At 37.8% G+C, this 17,460-nt stretch overlaps 1 protein-coding gene across 1 annotated transcript in view; it reads right to left on the bottom strand.

The window, feature by feature from the left end:
- The window catches only part of PLEKHM3 (pleckstrin homology domain containing M3), a 194,339-nt gene extending 183,573 nt beyond the window's left edge, over positions 1-10,766 (bottom strand). Inside the window, exon 1 of the mRNA XM_036755998.1 lies at positions 9,922-10,766. Coding sequence (XP_036611893.1) covers positions 9,922-10,519 — 598 coding nt within the window. The 5' untranslated portion in view covers positions 10,520-10,766. The remainder of the gene's footprint in view (positions 1-9,921) is intronic.
- Between the last annotated feature and the right edge of the window lie 6,694 nt (positions 10,767-17,460).

The following is a 17,460-nucleotide window of genomic DNA, read 5'->3' as shown; positions in this document are numbered from 1 at the left end:
ATCCTGTTCTATGTTCTTTCGCATCCTTTGCATTACTTAACATAGTGCTAAATGTAACATGAAAGCTAGTACTGGATCACTGATCAAGTGAAGCAGACTTAGCTTCCAATGTCATCCCATAGGCCTAGAACTGATCAAGCAGACTTAGCTTCCAATGTCATCCCATAGGCCTAGAACAGCGATCAGGAGTCCTGAATAATAGTCCTAAATTCATTACTACCTTGTAAGTCACTTCTCTGGGCTTCTCTTCCTCTCATCTGTAAAATGAAAGAATAAGGCTAGCAAATCTGTAAGGCCAGTCTAGCTCTAAATTCTATGATTCCTTCATGAATGTATTAGTGAACTTGGATAAGTTATCTATACCCTTTGTCTGATTTTCCTTATCAGCAAAATGGGGAAAAATATCTAACTCTCAAGTGTTTATTAGAAAATAATAACAATAGCTCACATTTATATAACACTTTTAAGTTTTACAAAATGAGTTAGATATCCATTCATACTCTAGAGAAAAAAAGACTAACAACTTATTCCCAGTTACCCACTCAACAGGACTTTCTATTCTAAAAACATTATTCTCTTTATATTCCTAGTTATAAACAACAGAGGCATTGCGGAAGTTAATATACTCTTGTTAACTTCCTCCTCCTATGTGATTCTAACTAGAATATCACAGACATAAGTATTTTAAAAGTAAAGGTTTCCTGTCTACTGGAAGACTACTCAATATATAAAGGCAATTTTAGAAGATAGAAAAAGCAATTATTTGAAAGATCATACATACAAATCTATTGATATATTTTGTCAGAGAAGCTGAATAGAAAAAGATTCCCTCCGGAGCTAAGGCTACTAGAATAAATAATATTTCAATATCTTTGCAAAGCTAAAAAATTCTAAGACTGTTTGGGAGTTCGGATATAATTCAGTGCAATGCCATTATAATGTCTGCAAAGACTGCCTGAGGAGATGAAGAGGTCCCAGGCTGCACACGGCTCGACCAGGATTAGAACACTGGTATCTTGACTTAGTCTCTTGCTCTTTCCACTACAGTATGCTGCCTCCCTTATTTGGAGGAAGCCATGAGTCCCATATTGCTTTCGAGTTGACTCAATTTCATGAGTCTAGTATACATGTGATATTATATATCAACGTTCTCCCTGGCCACGTAAGAAAATACATTTCAGGATCACAGAAGGTGAGAACTGGAAGCCACATTTTTGTGGGGTTCTCATTCAGAGACAAATGCTGCAAACTTGTTGATGGGTATGTATTTGATTTCCCAATAGTTTTTTTTAGTAGCCAGCACTCTTGATCTTGGTCTAAACATGAGCCATGATTAAATATCTTAACCCTAAATGCTAACAACTATTTAAATTCCTATTTTCCTTTAGCAACTTTTCTTTCTTATGACTTAATTTTGCAAAAGAATCAATCACAAATTCTCCAAGAGGCTATCTCTGCTGAACTGTTTCAAGCCCTCCAAAGCACCATCAACCTCTTCCAGATACAGCAATCAACCACTTAAAAGCATTTATTAAATCCTTACTATGTACAGGCTAAATGCTAGGCTATCAGTATATACAAAGAATGAAACAATCCCTACTCCCAAAGAGTTTGCATTCTAAGAGGAGAAACAAGAAGTACTTGTGTGTATAAATAGAAAAAGAATAAATGGAACATTGCTCAATACAAGATTTCTTTGGGAGAGAGGGAACTAGTAGTAGAGGAGGAAGAAAGGAGATCAAGCAAGGTTTCATGTAGAAGGTGTTGCTCAAGCAAAGCTATGAGTAAGAGAAGGGTTCCGTGAGGAAGAGGGGAGGAGGGAGTGCATTCTGGTCATGGGGGATGGGCAGCGAAAAGGCATGAGAAATGGAGTGGCCCATTCAAAGAAGAGAGAGAAAGTGATCTGCCTACATCATAGAGTGAGGAAGGGGAAGTAATACAGAACCAAGCTGGAAAAAATAGGTTGAGGCCAGGTTGTGAGAGGCTCAGAAGCTAAACAGAGGAGTTTATATTTTATACTGGGGGTAGGCAAAGCACCAGAGTTGAATGAACAGAGGAGTGACCCCGTCAGATCTACATCTGAGGAAATTCACTTTAGCAGCAGTATGGAATATGGACTTAAGGAGGGAGAAACTTGTACGGAGACTGAATAGGATGGCATTGCAATAATCTAGGAGAGAGATGAAGGCCAGAACTAAGGCATTGGTGGTGTGAGTAGAAAGAAGGGTCAGATGCAAGAGATGTTGTAGAGGTAGAAACGGAGAGGTTCAGCAACTGATAAGTTAAGTGAGGAGTCAAGGATGACTCTAAGGTTGTAAACCTGAGAAACTGGATGGAAAGTGTAGCCTTCAAAAAGAACAAGGAGTTTGGAAGAGGGGTGGGTTTGAAGGAAAGATAATTTGGCACATGTGAAGCTTGACATGTCTCTGAGACATCCAATTAGAAATGTCCAACTGGCAAATGATGATACTCAAGGGAGAGACTGGTACTGGACATGCAGACATTAAGTCATCTGCATAGAGATGATAATTAAGCCAACAGTAGCTGATGAGATCACCAAGTAAAAGAGTATATGGATGGAAGAGATGAGAGCCCAGGACTGAACCTTAGAGAACACCCACAGTTAGGGGGTGGGATATGGATGATGAGTCAACAAAGGAGAGCGAAGATCCAGGCTTTTGAGAACGGAAGTAAATCAAAACGCAATCAATCAGGTACAAATCCCAAATCTGTCTCTCTTTCATTCTCCCTCTCTCTTTCTCCTATTCCAGGAAAAAGAGATAGTGTTGTCATGAGTCATTTGACATTTTCCAGCAGAACTGGAACAAAAACAGCAACAAAACAAACAAAAACAGCAAAGAATTGCTACCGTGTCTTCAGAAAACAAAAATTACTAAAATAAAAGGGAGGCTGACTGGGCTTACTTTGCTGCCAAACTAAAGAACATTTTACCAACAGGCAGTGAGAGAAAAAAGGAGATCTGATTTTGGTAGCTTAAGCTTCTTTGATCTAAAGCAATTAATAAGGATTTTTTAATACTCAGTTTTCATAATCTTAACAGCAGTCCCCCTAAAATATATTTTCCAAAGTTACCACCAGTCTCTTGGGAAGCTGCTCTTAACATTTAGGAAGAGCTAAAAATCTCTTTTCAGTTGAAAATCTAAATGAATTTATCAATATAAATTTGTTGTTCAGTTGTTCAGTGATGTCCAACTCTTCATGACCCCGTGGACCATCCCATGCTAGTACTGCCCAGGGGGTTTTCTTGGCAAAGATACTGGAGTGGTTTGTCATTTCCTTATCTAGTGTATCACTATACATACATTACAAATACTGCTTACTTACTTACTTACTGACCTTCTTCTATTAATAGGCGGGTAAGCATGCATACAAGCACATAAAAAAAGACTAGAACAATGAAAAGGGAGCTGAATTTGAAATCAAAGGATCTGAGTTTAAATCTCAGTTATGCTTCTTAACTACCCATGTAATCTCGAGCAAGTCATTCTCCGGAGCTTAAGGTACTCATCTGTAAAATGATACGTAAATTATGATGGAATACTAGTGAACTAGATGACCTTAAAAGTAACTTTTAGCTCTAAATCCTATGCTCATACAATTTATCATCTTCATCCAATGCTTATTTTTGTTTAGTTAACTTCTCATGTAATAAATTCTTTGATGCCAAAGGCACTGTATCCTCTATAGCAAATGAAACCCTCCTAACACAAAGCTACACCGACATAAAAATAAGGTGCTTATGCTGCTGAGGGATAAAGATCAACTACAGATATGCAGCAAGAACACATTTTCAAAGGATTTAGTATTCACATTTACATTCATACTTCAGAATGAGATGATAAAAAAGGATAAAATGTGATAATATACATAAAATGCTTTATACTAACAAAATTATCTAAATGCTGACTAGGTTTACTATCTAAGCTATAATTATTAGCACTGAATTTGATACTGGTGCTCATCTTTGCTTATCCAGTTAATGTTCATTTTTCAACTTTTCCTAACCAGTGACAATTCATTAATTTTAGTTTTGTGAACCATGATGTCTCCTTCAGAGAACACTATTGCTTCCACCAATTCAGTTGCTCCCACTGCCTGCTGCTGCTGGTTTGCTGGGGCACAGACTGTGCTGGTGCAACCTGCACTGGACTGAGCTCCACTCTCACTCCTGGGTGGCAGACCTTTGCTTCTGACTTTCTAAGTTGTCTTGGGTCAGATAGTTGTTTCACTCCATCCTTTCGTGGGTTCTGCCACTCCACAATTTGTTTTTCGGCATTATTAAAAGTTGTTTGGAGGGGAATATAGGAAAGCACAGATGAGCCCTTACCTTTTCTCTGCCATCTTGGCTCTGCCCCTCTCCAATTTGTTTTTCAGAATGGATAGATCAATTCATGGCCCCAACAACAGTGCCCTATTGTACCTCTTCCACTTTTGTCATCTTTGTCAATCTGATAGATATATGGTAGGTCTTCAAAGCTGCTTTAATTTGCATCTCTCTAATTATTAATGATTTAGAGAATTTTAAATGTGATTGTTGACCCTAACTCTAACCCTAAACCTAACTCTAACCCTAAATTCCTAAGATTTCTTCCTCTGAAAAGTGTCTGTTCGTATCCTTTGACTGTTTATCTACTGGGGGATGGCTCTTAATTTTATAAGTTTGAATCAGTGCCTTATATATTTTGGATATAAGACATTTATTAGAGAAACTTCCTGCAAAGATTTTTCCCAGTTATTTTTTTCCCTTCTAATTTTTACTACATTAGATTTGTTTCTGGAAAAACTTTTAAATATTATATAATCAAAATGGTCCCTTTTATCTTATTTGAGCCCTCTATTACTTGTTTCATCATTAACTCTTGTTCTATCCTTAGATATGAAAGGTAATATTTTCCTTGCTCTTCTAATTTGTTTATGATGTGGACTTTTATATCTAGGCCATGTATCCATGTGATGCTTATCTTGGAATGTCAATATATTTTCCTGAATATAAAGGAAGTCACTACTCTCATTTCCCTTAAAGGAGATAGGCCTTTCTCATTACTCTCTAGATTGAAGAGATATCTCAGCTTTGTATCCACTGCTACTGCAAGATATTGTGAAGAATAAGAGTTGAGTATATTGCAAAGGGCTTTAGGTACCTTAAATGATAAGGAAAAACTTAGATGATAAGGAAAATGCTATTATTATCACCAAATATAACTGCTTCTAGTTTCAAAACTGAGAAAGAAAGCAGGTCTGCTTATTAAATAACAACAGTTCTAACTGTACCAACATCCAGGCCCTATGCCTCCTGTATTAGAATCTAAATTATTTCCAAACTGATATAGCACCCACACTCATTTAGGATTAATCATTCAATCAATTAAATTTTTATTAAGTACCTAGTAAGTTCTAGGTACTATGATAGGTTTGGGGATTTACAAAGATAAAAATGAAACAAAGAGTTTACTTTCTGTTACAGAAAAATATTAGTGAGCCAGGTTACTCACAGCATATGGAAAAGAAAGCATAAAGAACAAAGTAAATACTAGAGAAGTCCTTGAAACAGCAATTTCCCAATATAGTGGAAAAAACTCTTAGCCTTGCTGCATTTGTAGGGAAAGATTAAATGAATGGGAAGGGAACAAACAGGAAGGAAGAGGAATTACAGAAAAGGCTGCTTTCTCCAACTTTTTGTAAGGTGAGGTCCAAGAAAGGAACCAGAAAAGATAACAAACAAGATAAAGATTATAAGGACGTTTATTTTAAAGTCCAGGAAATTGTGATACTACGAACAGATGGGGGGAAGATAAGTAGAACAGTAAATAGAGTGCTGGTCCTGGATTCAGGAAGACTCATCTTCCTGAGTTCAAATCTGACCTCAGACACTTACTAGCTGTGTGATCCTGGGCAAGTCACTTAATCCTATGTGTCTCAATTTCCTCATCTATAAAATGAGTTGGAGAAGGAAATGGCAAACCACTCCAGTGTCTCTGCCAAGAAAACACCAAATGGGGTCATGAAGAATTAGACACAACTGAAAAATGACATAAAAATACCAATGATATGAACAGATAAAGTCTATAAAATAAACCAGAAATAAAACCGAACAGCCCTAATTTCTAAATGAAAAGATCACTTTATATGGACGCAGGCTGCATGCCTTAGTAGAGAGAGCACTGGAGTTAGAGTCGAAGGACCTAAGCCTGAATCCTGCCTAACTATGAAACTTTGGGCAAATCTTTTAACTCCTATGGGGTTGAGGTTTTTTTACCCGTCAAATGGGAATAATAATATTTTCGCTACCTCAAGGTGGAGGGGAAAGTACTTTATGAACTTAAAGTAATGCAGAAGTGTGAGTTTATGTGTAATAGTATTCCATTAACATTAATAATCAATACTCAATTCTCCTTATTGGTAAATATTTGAAGCATTTCCTAATGACAATCAAACTCTTAAGAACCTGTTTCCTCATCTGTAAAATGTGAGAGGAATTATCATCTCCCATAATAACTTGTCCACAGAACACTTTAGGACTTCAGATATATATTTATAGAACATATAAATGCTAGTCCAAGGGACCTGATAGTAGAATATAAGGGAGATAGTTAATTAAGTAAATTAATCAAATCATAGACAACTCATTTAAAGTGTCAAAATGTTAAACCTTCAGAAGAACACTTTCCTACTGAACTGCTCAACCTTAGGTTTAGGCTAAGTGTAATAACTCCTTGACATTGCACCAAAATTGTGTTCAGCCTTCTAGAAGCTGAGTTATTCCTTAGCCAGATATGCTCTTTTATGCACGTAAGCTCTGTTCTGCCCCTGGTATTTATATTTGTACTTATATTTATATGTATCTCCAGAGGTCTACACATAATGTTTGTCAACCTGACCAGGGCTTTTGATACTATCAGTCGTGAGGGTCTGTGGAAGATCACGGTGAAACTGGGTTGCCCAGAGAAGTCCATCAGTATTGTACACCAGGTTCATGAGGGTTCTGGATTATGGACAATGCTCTCACACATTCCCAGTCACAAACAAAATGAAGCAAGGCTATGTATTCACTCTCATTTTCTTTAGCATGAAGTTTTCCACAATATTGTCAGATGCCTTCAACAAGGATGAAAATGACATCAAGATCAGCTTCCACACCTACTGTAAACTATTTAACTTGAAAAGGCTACAAGCTAAGACCAAAGTGGATGAGGAGTTGGTACATGACTTCTTGTTTGCAGATGATTGTGCACTCAGTGCAGCCTCTGAGGCTTGAGATGCAGCAGAGTATGGATCAATTCTCTGCCACCTGTGCTAATTTTGGCCTGACAACACTTAGAAAACACATCATCCATATGTGGAACTCCTGGTCACAGTAAATGGAGAAATTTCAAATGCTATGGATAAATTCACTACCTTGGTAGTATTACTTTCAAGGCACGTACACATAGATGATGAGGTTGACACACGCATTGCCAGAGCTAGCTCAGCATTTGGGAGGTTCCAAATCAAAGCATGGGAGAGAAGAGGTATTAGGCTGCCTACTAAACTGAAGGTCTACCGAGCTGTTGTGCTGAATTCATTGTTATATACCTGTGAAACCTGGACAGTCTATCAGTGCTGTGCTAGAAAACTGAACTGCTTCCACTTGAAGTATACCAGGAAGATCCTAAAGTACCTGGCAAGATAAGGTACCGGACACTGAGGCCCTTTCTCAAGTTGAACTGCCAAGCCTTAAGATTCTACTGCAGAGGGCACAGTTCTGGGCTGGCCACATACTTCCAATGCCAACACACACTTTTGCCCAAAAGACTATTTTATGGAGAACAAACAAAAGGCAAGTGCTCACATGGTGGTCAGAAGAAGTGGTATAAGGACACTCTCAAGGTCTCTCTGAAGAACTTCAATATTGACTGTGAGACATGGGAAATGCTGGCACTGGACTGTCCAGTGCGTCATGCCTGCTTCAAAGAAGGCACTGTACTCCATGAGCAAAGTAGAATCATAGAAGCACAAAGGAAATGTGAGCTGCTCAAATCCAGAGCTTCTTCCACTCTAAACATTCTAATGGACCACTTGTATCTGATCTATGGTAGTGCCTTCCAAACTCACACTGGACTGATCAGTCACAGCCCTGTCACACCATACCCTGACTCCAATATTGTGATGCCATTGGTCTTCTTTGGAAACGAAGGATGAACAACAACATGCTCTCTAGGCTTGAACCCACTTTCCCCTAGATTCTAAGCGAACCTGTGAAGAAGCGTCACAAAATGTTAAGGAGATGTTTTGTCCCAACTCTTCTTACTACACCACTGTGCTAAATTCCCTTACCCATCATGTTGGCAAGGATGTCAAAAAAAGGAAAATGACAACTGCTGAAGGGAATGTGGGTGGACAGACACCCTGATACACTTCTGGTAGAACTGTGAATTGGTACAATCACTCTGGAAAATAATTTGGAACTATAAACAAAAAATCACTAAACTGTGCATACCCTTTGACCCAGCAATACCACTACTAAGCTGTTATTAAAGAGATTAAAAATACAGGGAAGAAATCATAGTACAAAAATATTCATAACAGCACTTTTTGCTATAGTAAAGAACTGGAAAAAAAAGGAGGTATACACCAACTGAGGAATGGCTAAATGGACTATGGTATATAAATGTAACAGAATAGGACTGCAGAATGAAAAATGATGAAATGAATGGATCCAGGGAAGCCTGAGAAGATTTTTATGCACTGAAACAGAATAAACTGAGCAGAACCAGGAAAACAATTTATACAACTACAATAGTATGATGAAAAACAACTCTGAAAGACTTCAGAACTCTAATCAATAAAGTACCCAATCATAGCTCCAAATGACCAAGGATGAAGCATGCTTTTCAATCTCCGGATAGAGCTGGATTAGAGGAGAAAAGTAAGACCTGTATTTTTAGATATGATCAATGTGTGAATTTATTTTGCTTGACACGTTTATGTTACAAAGCAGGTTTTTTGTAGGGAGAGAGGAGAAGTTGAGGGAACAGAGGAACAGTGGTTGAGATGAAAAAAAGAAAAAGAAAAGAAAGAGCATTTAATGAAACATTCTGAAACCCAAACAAGAAAAAGAGTTTTTGTAATATGCTGAATTTAGTATGTACTTAAAAACAAGCTGTACATGAGATACATGAATTCATATGCAATACTCTTTTCCTGGTCTTTTTGTGGGTGGAAATGTTTATGTGTATTTGTGTATTCAAGTAAAGAATAACAAAAAATTTTTTTAATGGAAAAGAGTTTATTCATCTGTAAAATGATGGGGGATAGGATTAGGCAACGTCAAGGATCCCTCCCTTCAAATTCTATAATCATTTCCTGGCATGAAATGCCCATGGCATTTCCTCCTTTTTCCAAACTTCTGTACCATTTAATGTCTGCAGCACTTACCTGATTTTTCCACATAATGACTTGTTAGCTAACTTTTTGTATCTCTACTTCTACATATGCAAACTTGTTATATGTAAGCATTGTATATTATATTTTTTTGATTCCTCAACAGCATCTGGCACAATATTGGCTACTAGCAGATACTTTATAAGTAACTATCTGCTGATTGAACAAATAAGTAGAAAGTAACCAAGCAAATCTTTAATTTAACAAGAGATTATTTCAGTTTTGAAATAAGAAATAATGTATGCCAAAAAGAGAATGGCTATAATTTTCTTTTCCCGGGATCTCACCACTCTACTCAGAAGGAGAGAATGGGGCTATTATTCTTGCCTCAAGCAAAGGAAGAAAAAGTTATGAGAAGAGGAGGAAACCAATGTAGGTAAAGTCAGATATGAGCACTGAAGAGAAAATATTGGTGAAGCAAGTTATCAAGATGAGAGAAAGCTGCATCCTTTGAACAAAAACCAAATACAAAAGGCATACCTGTATTTCCTTGAGCATCCTTTCCTTTGTGGTGGGATGGTGATAAGAAAAGTGACTTTGTTGGCTGAGTGCCTTGAACAGTTGGCTGCTGCAAAGGAGTTGATTTGGAGACTACTCCCCACTCCACGTGGGTAGTATCTGACCGAGATCGGGTATGACCTGGCTTGAAAGAAGAGGTCTCATCCAGTAAGTCATTCACAGACCGAGGCCTGTCCTTCCGACGTTGACAGATGTTGAAAAAATTAAAAGTTGAAGCTTCCCTTTGTTCCATCCAGGAGAGGTTATCAGGAGCTGTACCTCTCTGGACTATAAACTGTTCTTTGGCAGGGAATACATTTTGTACTTTGGTTTCTAAGAGGCCATTTTGACAGCTATCCCAAAGGATACTGCTCCCTTTGCCCAGGGAGGTGCCACTCCTGATGGCACCACTGTCTGCTATTTTATTGAATACTTCATGTCCAACCAGTTCAGGGACTTCCTGAATGCCATAAACCTCAGCTTGCTGGACCACCTTTTCTAACTTACTATCAAAACAACTGAAGAAATCCTCTGTCACTTCCAAGGCAGGGCTGATATCATCTACTTCTAAGGCTTCCATTTCACTGGTTTTCAAGAGACTCAAGTGTCCTGACCTGAGTGAGGGGATGATTTCATGAATATTCTAACACCAAAGAAATTAGTTGCATCAAGAAAGTAGTTCTGGGAACAGAGAATGTGCCTTCATTTACTTAGATGCAGTAGAGAAGGCACAAGCACTGCTGGAACTTTTTTGGTTATTACAAAGCACTCTGTAGCAAGATCAGCTTCTAATGCTCCTTTATGATGGTGTTTCACAAGTCAGGAACTCGTTTGGTTAGTTGTCCACAGGAAACTCTATTTCCTGGAGGATAATAAACAGAGAAACAACATAAAAACACTTTATTAAATGTGTTCTACAAAACAGATACATTTACTTCCCACCATCCCCAAACACCCTTTTATTGTAACACTACACAAGTGAAAAGGCCTGAACAAAGGTTCCATTGTTCTCCAAGTGGAACATTATACTCTACTACTTTATTACAATTTACACAGAAGAGGATGGAGTATGTGACAAGGGGAAAATGAAGCCAATAGCTTTTATTTCTAAAGATAAGTCTTTGAAAGAACCTGTAAATGGTCGCTATGACCTTTTCTTTAATACTTGACTTAAAACAGCTTATTCCAAAGAAGTAAAAATTCTATGACCAGGTCTAAACTAGAAATCCCTAGGCCAACGGCATGAATCATTTAAGACCCTTTGAGAGCACCTATGAATCAGGTAGAGTGTGAATAGTACCTATTCTTTATAATAAAGCTGATGTAATTATGCACATTCTGTCTGAGCCAAAATCCTCTGAAGTCTAAAGATAACTTTGTCCCTCATAATTCCAATTCACCTACTAACACATGTAATAGCTAACATTTACATAACACTTGCCTACACTTGTTATCTCCACAACAGCCTACATGCTATTATCTCCGTTTTATAGATGAGAAAACTGAGGCTAAGAACAATTGAAGCAACTTGTCCAGAATCAGTTTGTTTCTAAAGTAGGATTCAAACTTAGGTCTTCTTGACTCAAGTCCATTGGTACCCACTATACCACTTAGCTGCCTTTGAACTCCAGGGAGGCACCAGAGGCATTAAAGCTAATTTATGGAGAGAAACAGAAAGGTAGAAGGTGGCAGGGGAGGTCTTCAGTGGTCCTAGTGTGTCCACTTAGAAGCAGGGCTGAGAGATATCAGAGTATCATCCAGAAGCATGGAAATGCTTATATGAACCGGTGCAAAATGAAGTAAGCAGAGCAAGGAACAAATACGCAAGGACTATAACAACTAAAAGGCTCAGAGGGGCAGCTAGGTGGTACAGTGAGTAGAGCATGGGCCCTGTAGTCAGGAGGACCTGAGTTCAAATGTGGCCTCAGACACTTGACACACTAGCTATGTGACCTTGGGCAAGTCACTTAACCCCAATTGCCCTGTCTTCCCCCTGCAAAAACAAAACAAAAACAAGAAGGATCAGAAAGACCAAAAATAAGATTAAGTAAAATTTCAAAAAGAAAGTAAAGCATTTTGAATAAATACTATAATATGGAGGAAAATGAACTAGTATTATTGGATGATCAAAAGAATACTACGGAGTTTCCAAAGATGAGAAAACAGCAAGAAACTACAGAATAGTGTTTAAAAGAAATAAAATTATTAAAAGAAGAAATTGGGAATTGATTTAGGACTCAAATCAGAGCTCTCAAAGCCGAATTTAAAAATAAATAGAAAAGTAGAAAAAACTAAATACATGAGAATCTCCAAAAATCTAACTTTTTATGCAGATAATATCTATATGGGCAACATGCACTTTTGTGGCTTAGATACATAATCTGACAAGTATCTTTACATTTTTTAAATGAGATATATAAGAAGCTAAGCTAACTATCTTGGACTACATAACTTCATTATTTTTAAGGATAAATGCACGCATATATTATGTATAACATAATGTATATATAACCATATATATGTGTGTCTATGTGTGTGCATATACATGTGTATGTGTACATATGTGTGTGTATGTGTGTGTATATATATATATATGTATATGTGTGTGTGTGTGTGTGTGTGTGTGTGTGTATCTCAGCTTTTCACTTCTCAAACTATGGATCCCCAATCTCCCCCCGCCAAAAACAAATATTGATCTACTGTGTTTTACACAAGGGATATATTTATAAAAAGCTGCATGGTAAATCAGTCAGTCAGAAAGCACTGTACACAAATAATTTAAATACGCTGATAAGTAAGTTTACATTTTAACAGAACTCTGTTTCTAGTGCTCTTATAAAATAAACAATCACAATGGATGTCTCTGACTTTTAAATAGTGGTTTTTCTTAATATAGCATAGCTTATAGTTTTAGAAATAGAATTAAGAGTACTGTTGTTTTTATGTTCTTATTTAATATTTTAATATTTTATTTTTCCCAATGACATGTAAAAACAATTTTTAACATTCATTTTTAAAAATTTTGAGTTCCAAGTTCTCCCCCTCTACTCTCTCCCTTTCCTGAGTCAGTAAGCAATTTTATGTCGTTTATACAAGTGCACTCATGCAAAAAATATTTTCATTTCAGTCATGTTTTGAAAGAAAGCACAAACCAAAAAAAAAAAGCCAAACAAGAAAAATAAGAAAGTTTACAAAAGAGTATGTTTCAGTCTGCATTCAGACCCCGGAGACAGATAGCATTTTTGATCATGAGTCCCTTGGAATTGTCATAGATCATCGTATTGCTGTGAATAGCTAAGCCATTCACAATTGATCATCATACAATATTGCTATTACTAAGTACAATATTCTCCTGGTTCAGTTCACTTCCCTCTGCATCAGTTCACACATCTTTCCAAGTTTTCCTGAAAGCAACCTGCTCATCATTTCTTACAGGAAAATAGTATCCCATCACAATCAAATACTGCAACTTGTTCAGCCATTCCCCAACTGATTAGCATCTCCTCAATTTCCAATTCTTTGCCACCACAAAATGAGCTGCTATAAATATTTCTGTACGTTTAAGTCCCTTTCCTTTTTTGTTTAAGAGTTCTGTTACTTGAAAGGACAATTGGCACTATGATTATAAACATACTTAAATGTTGTTTTAACAAAGCATTCTGGAAATTTGTGTTCCACATAGCCTTATTATCTGGGAAGAAATAGAGTACAACTTGTAGTCAGGAAGACCTGGACTTAGATCCTGACTCAGGTACATCCCTTAGGTATATCTCTTAACCTCTTCGGGCAATTTCTTCATATGTAAAATGAGGATTAAAATAGCTAACTCACAGGATTGTTGTGAAGATCAAATAATATGTGTGAAAAGTTCATGTCTGCACATCTTAAAATGGTCTATATAAATGCCAACTATCCACCTTTACACATGGGAAGCAAAATGGATAATTTTGGTCACATGAAATTAAAAAGCTGTTGCACAAAAAACCAATGCAGCCAAAATTAAAAGGAAGGCAGGAAACTGGGGGAAATTTTTTTTATGGCAAGGTTCTCTGATAAAGGTCACATTTCTGAAATATATAGGGAACTGAGCCAAAACTTCAAAAATTAGAGCCATTATTCAATTGATCAAATTAGTCAAAGGATATGACCAGGTAGTTTTCAGAAGAAAATAATCAAAGCTATCAAAAGGCACATAAAAAAGCTCTAAACCACGGGGTGGAGCCAAGATAGCCATGTGAAAGCAGCGTCTTACCAGAGCTCTCTCACAAGCTCCGTCAGATACCTATAAAAAAGTGAATCTGAACAGATTTGAGAGAGTTAGAAGCCACTAGCAGTCTGAGTGGGACAAATTTCCAAGCCAGGAGACTCCAAAAGGTTGACGGGACAGATCTGCAGGCTGGGAGAGCGTTCAGCTTGCGGAACTGCACCAGACAGCACCAAAGTGGAAGCAGCTGCGAAACCAGCCAGCGACCCAGGCTGGGAGAAAGCTGGGCGCCCTAAACTGGCAGGCCTCCCAACACAGGACAGGAATCTGTAGAAGCCTAGAGGCAGCCAAGCAACGCCACCAGCCATGAGACATCAACTCCTGAGGCTTGCAGCCCAAAGGTTAGAAACACTCTTCTTGAACTTCTGGGAGACATAAAGGCCAGGTAAACAGCTCTAATCCCTCCCCTCCCCAACCCCTCCCCGCCCCAACCCAGAGAATTCCTGGGGAAAAAATGCTGGAATAGAGGAGACAGAAGTGGCTGAACAGTGGGAGTTCCTGAGTCCCAGAGGGTCAGAGCCAACAGCGGCCAACACCAGGAGCCCGGACATACCTTTGCACAGCCAGGGGAAGTGGCAGACACCAGCACAGACAACAAACAGCTGAGACCATTGCTGAAGAGCAACAGTGCTGGAGAGCAGCCCCAGGGGAAGAGGAGACTTCAGATGGACAGACCCCCCCCCACACACGTCAGGAAACTGAAGGCTATAATACACAAAGTCAGTAACTAGACTCACAATCCCCAGAACAAGAAACCTGGGACAGAGAGCCCTGAGCCCGAAAAGCAGAAATTCACTGTAAAGCCAGGAAAAAGCTAACCAACATAAAGAAGAACACAAAAAAACTGAGGACCTTTGATTCTTTTTATGGAGACAGGCATGATCAAAATACCAATTTGGAAGAGGATAGCATTGATACTATACCCACATCTGATACCTCAAAAGGGAATGTGAACTGGTCTCAAGCCCAAAAGCATTACTGGAAGAACTAAAAGAGAATTTTAAAAACCAAATTAGGGAGGTGAAAGAAAAATTGGAAAAAAATGGAAAAAAAACCCACTGATGAAATCAAGTCCTTAAAAAATAACATTGGCGAAATGGCTACATAGATTCAGAATCTAAATAGAGAAAATGACACCCTGGGAGGTAAAATCAACCAATTGGAAAAGGAGACTCAAAAGCAAAATGAAGACAGCAACTCATTAAAAATTAGAATTGAGCAAGTGGAAGCTAGTGACTCTATGAGGCATCAAGAAGTAGTAAAACAAAATGTAAAGAATGAAAAAATAGAAGAAAATGTGAAATATCTGATTGGAAAAACAACTGACCTGGAAAATAGATCCAGGAGAGACAATTTAAGAATTATTGGTCTACCAGAAATCCACGATGAAAAAAAGAGCTTTGCCAGTATCTTTGAAGAAATTATCAAAGATAACTGCCCAGAGGTCCTAGAACCAGAGGGTAAAATAGTCATTGAAAGAATCCACCGATCACCCCCTGAAAGAGATACCAAATTGACAATACCAACAAATATTATAGCCAAATTTCAGAATTACAAAGTCAAGGAAAAAATGCTGCAAGCAGCCAAAAAGAAACAATTCAAGTATTGTGGAACCATAGCCAGGGTCGCGCAGGATCTTTCAGCTTCTACATTAAATGACAGGAGAAATTAGAATATGACATTCTGAAGCGCAAAGGAGCTGGGACTACAACCAAGGATTAACTACCAGCAAGATTGAGCATAATTTTTCAGGCAAGGAGATGGATATTCAACGAAATAAGGGCATTCCAGACCTTCCTGATGAAAAGGCCAGAACTCAATGGAAAATTTGATCTTCAAATACAAAACTCAAGAGAGACATAAAAAGGTAAACAAGGGGAAAAAATCCCCATAAACCTTATTAATCAATAAGGGCAAAATATTTACATCTTTATATAGGACTATATCATCTTATGTATGTGTTTTATATATATATGTATATATATATACACACACATACATGTATACATATATGTCAATCTTGAGAACAGTACAGTTATTATGACAGTTGAAAGGGGTATACATAGACTGTGGATGTCTGTATCAAATAACTGATAAGTATAAAAAACACAATTAAGAGATGTAAAGGGAGGGTTCTGGGAGAAGAGGTAAGGAGGTGCTAGAAAAGGGTAAATTACATCAAATGAAAAGGCACAAAAACGTTATAGTAGAGGGAAAGAAGGGAGGGAGAAGAGCAGTGTTTGGGCTTTACTCTCATCGGATCTGCTTCAAGAAGGGAATAACATACCCTGATAAATGTAGAAATCTAACTTGTCCTACAGGCAGTAGGAGGGGAAAGGGGGAATAAAGGGAGAAGGGTGGTCAGAAGGGAGGGAAGAAGTAGCACATGGAAAACAGTAAGATAAGGGAGGTTGGGAATCAAGAGGGAGGGTAAACTGAGGAAGGTGGTGGTCAAAAGCAAAACTTTGTTGAGGAGTGGAAGGGAAATAAAAGCATAAACAGGGGGAAATAGGATGGAGAAAAAGACACGGATAGTAATCATAACTGTGAATGTGAATGGGATGAACTCTCCCATAAAACAGATGCAGATAGCAGAATGGATTAAAAACCATAATCCTACAATATGCTGTTTACAAGAAACACATTTGAAACAGGGATACACCCAGGGTAAAGGTAAAAGGCTGGAGTAAAATATATTGCACTTCAGCTAAAGTAAAAAAAGCAGGTGTAGCAATCCTAATCTCAGATGAAGCAAAAGTAAAGCTAGATTTAATTAAAAGGACACTACATCCTGCTAAAAGGCACCATAAACAATGAAGCAATATCATTGTTTAACATATATGCACCAAGTGGTATGCATGCAAATTCTTAGAGGAGAGGTTAAGGGAGTTACAGGAAGAAAGAGACAGCAAAACTATAATAATGGGAGACCTCAAACTCCCCCTCTCTGCACTTGATAAATTTATCCTCAAAACAAATAAGAAGTTAAGGAGGTGAACAGAATTTTAGAAAAGGCAGATATGATAGACCTCTGGAGAAAGCTGAATGGGGATAAAAAGGAATATACTTTCTTCTCAGTGGTACATGCACATACTCAAAAATTGACCATGTACTAGGGCATAAAAACCTCACAATCCAGTGCAGAAATGTAGAAGTAGGCAAAGCATACTTTTCAGATCATGATGCAATAAAAATTATTTGTAATAAAGAACCGTGGAAAAATAAGCTAAAAATTAATTGGAAACTAAATAATCTAA

This window comes from Trichosurus vulpecula, chromosome 4 (genome assembly GCF_011100635.1).
Source record: "Trichosurus vulpecula isolate mTriVul1 chromosome 4, mTriVul1.pri, whole genome shotgun sequence".
Classification (NCBI taxonomy): domain Eukaryota; kingdom Metazoa; phylum Chordata; class Mammalia; order Diprotodontia; family Phalangeridae; genus Trichosurus; species Trichosurus vulpecula.
Note: the sequence above shows the minus strand (reverse complement) of the source record. Positions and strands in the feature narration are given on the sequence as shown.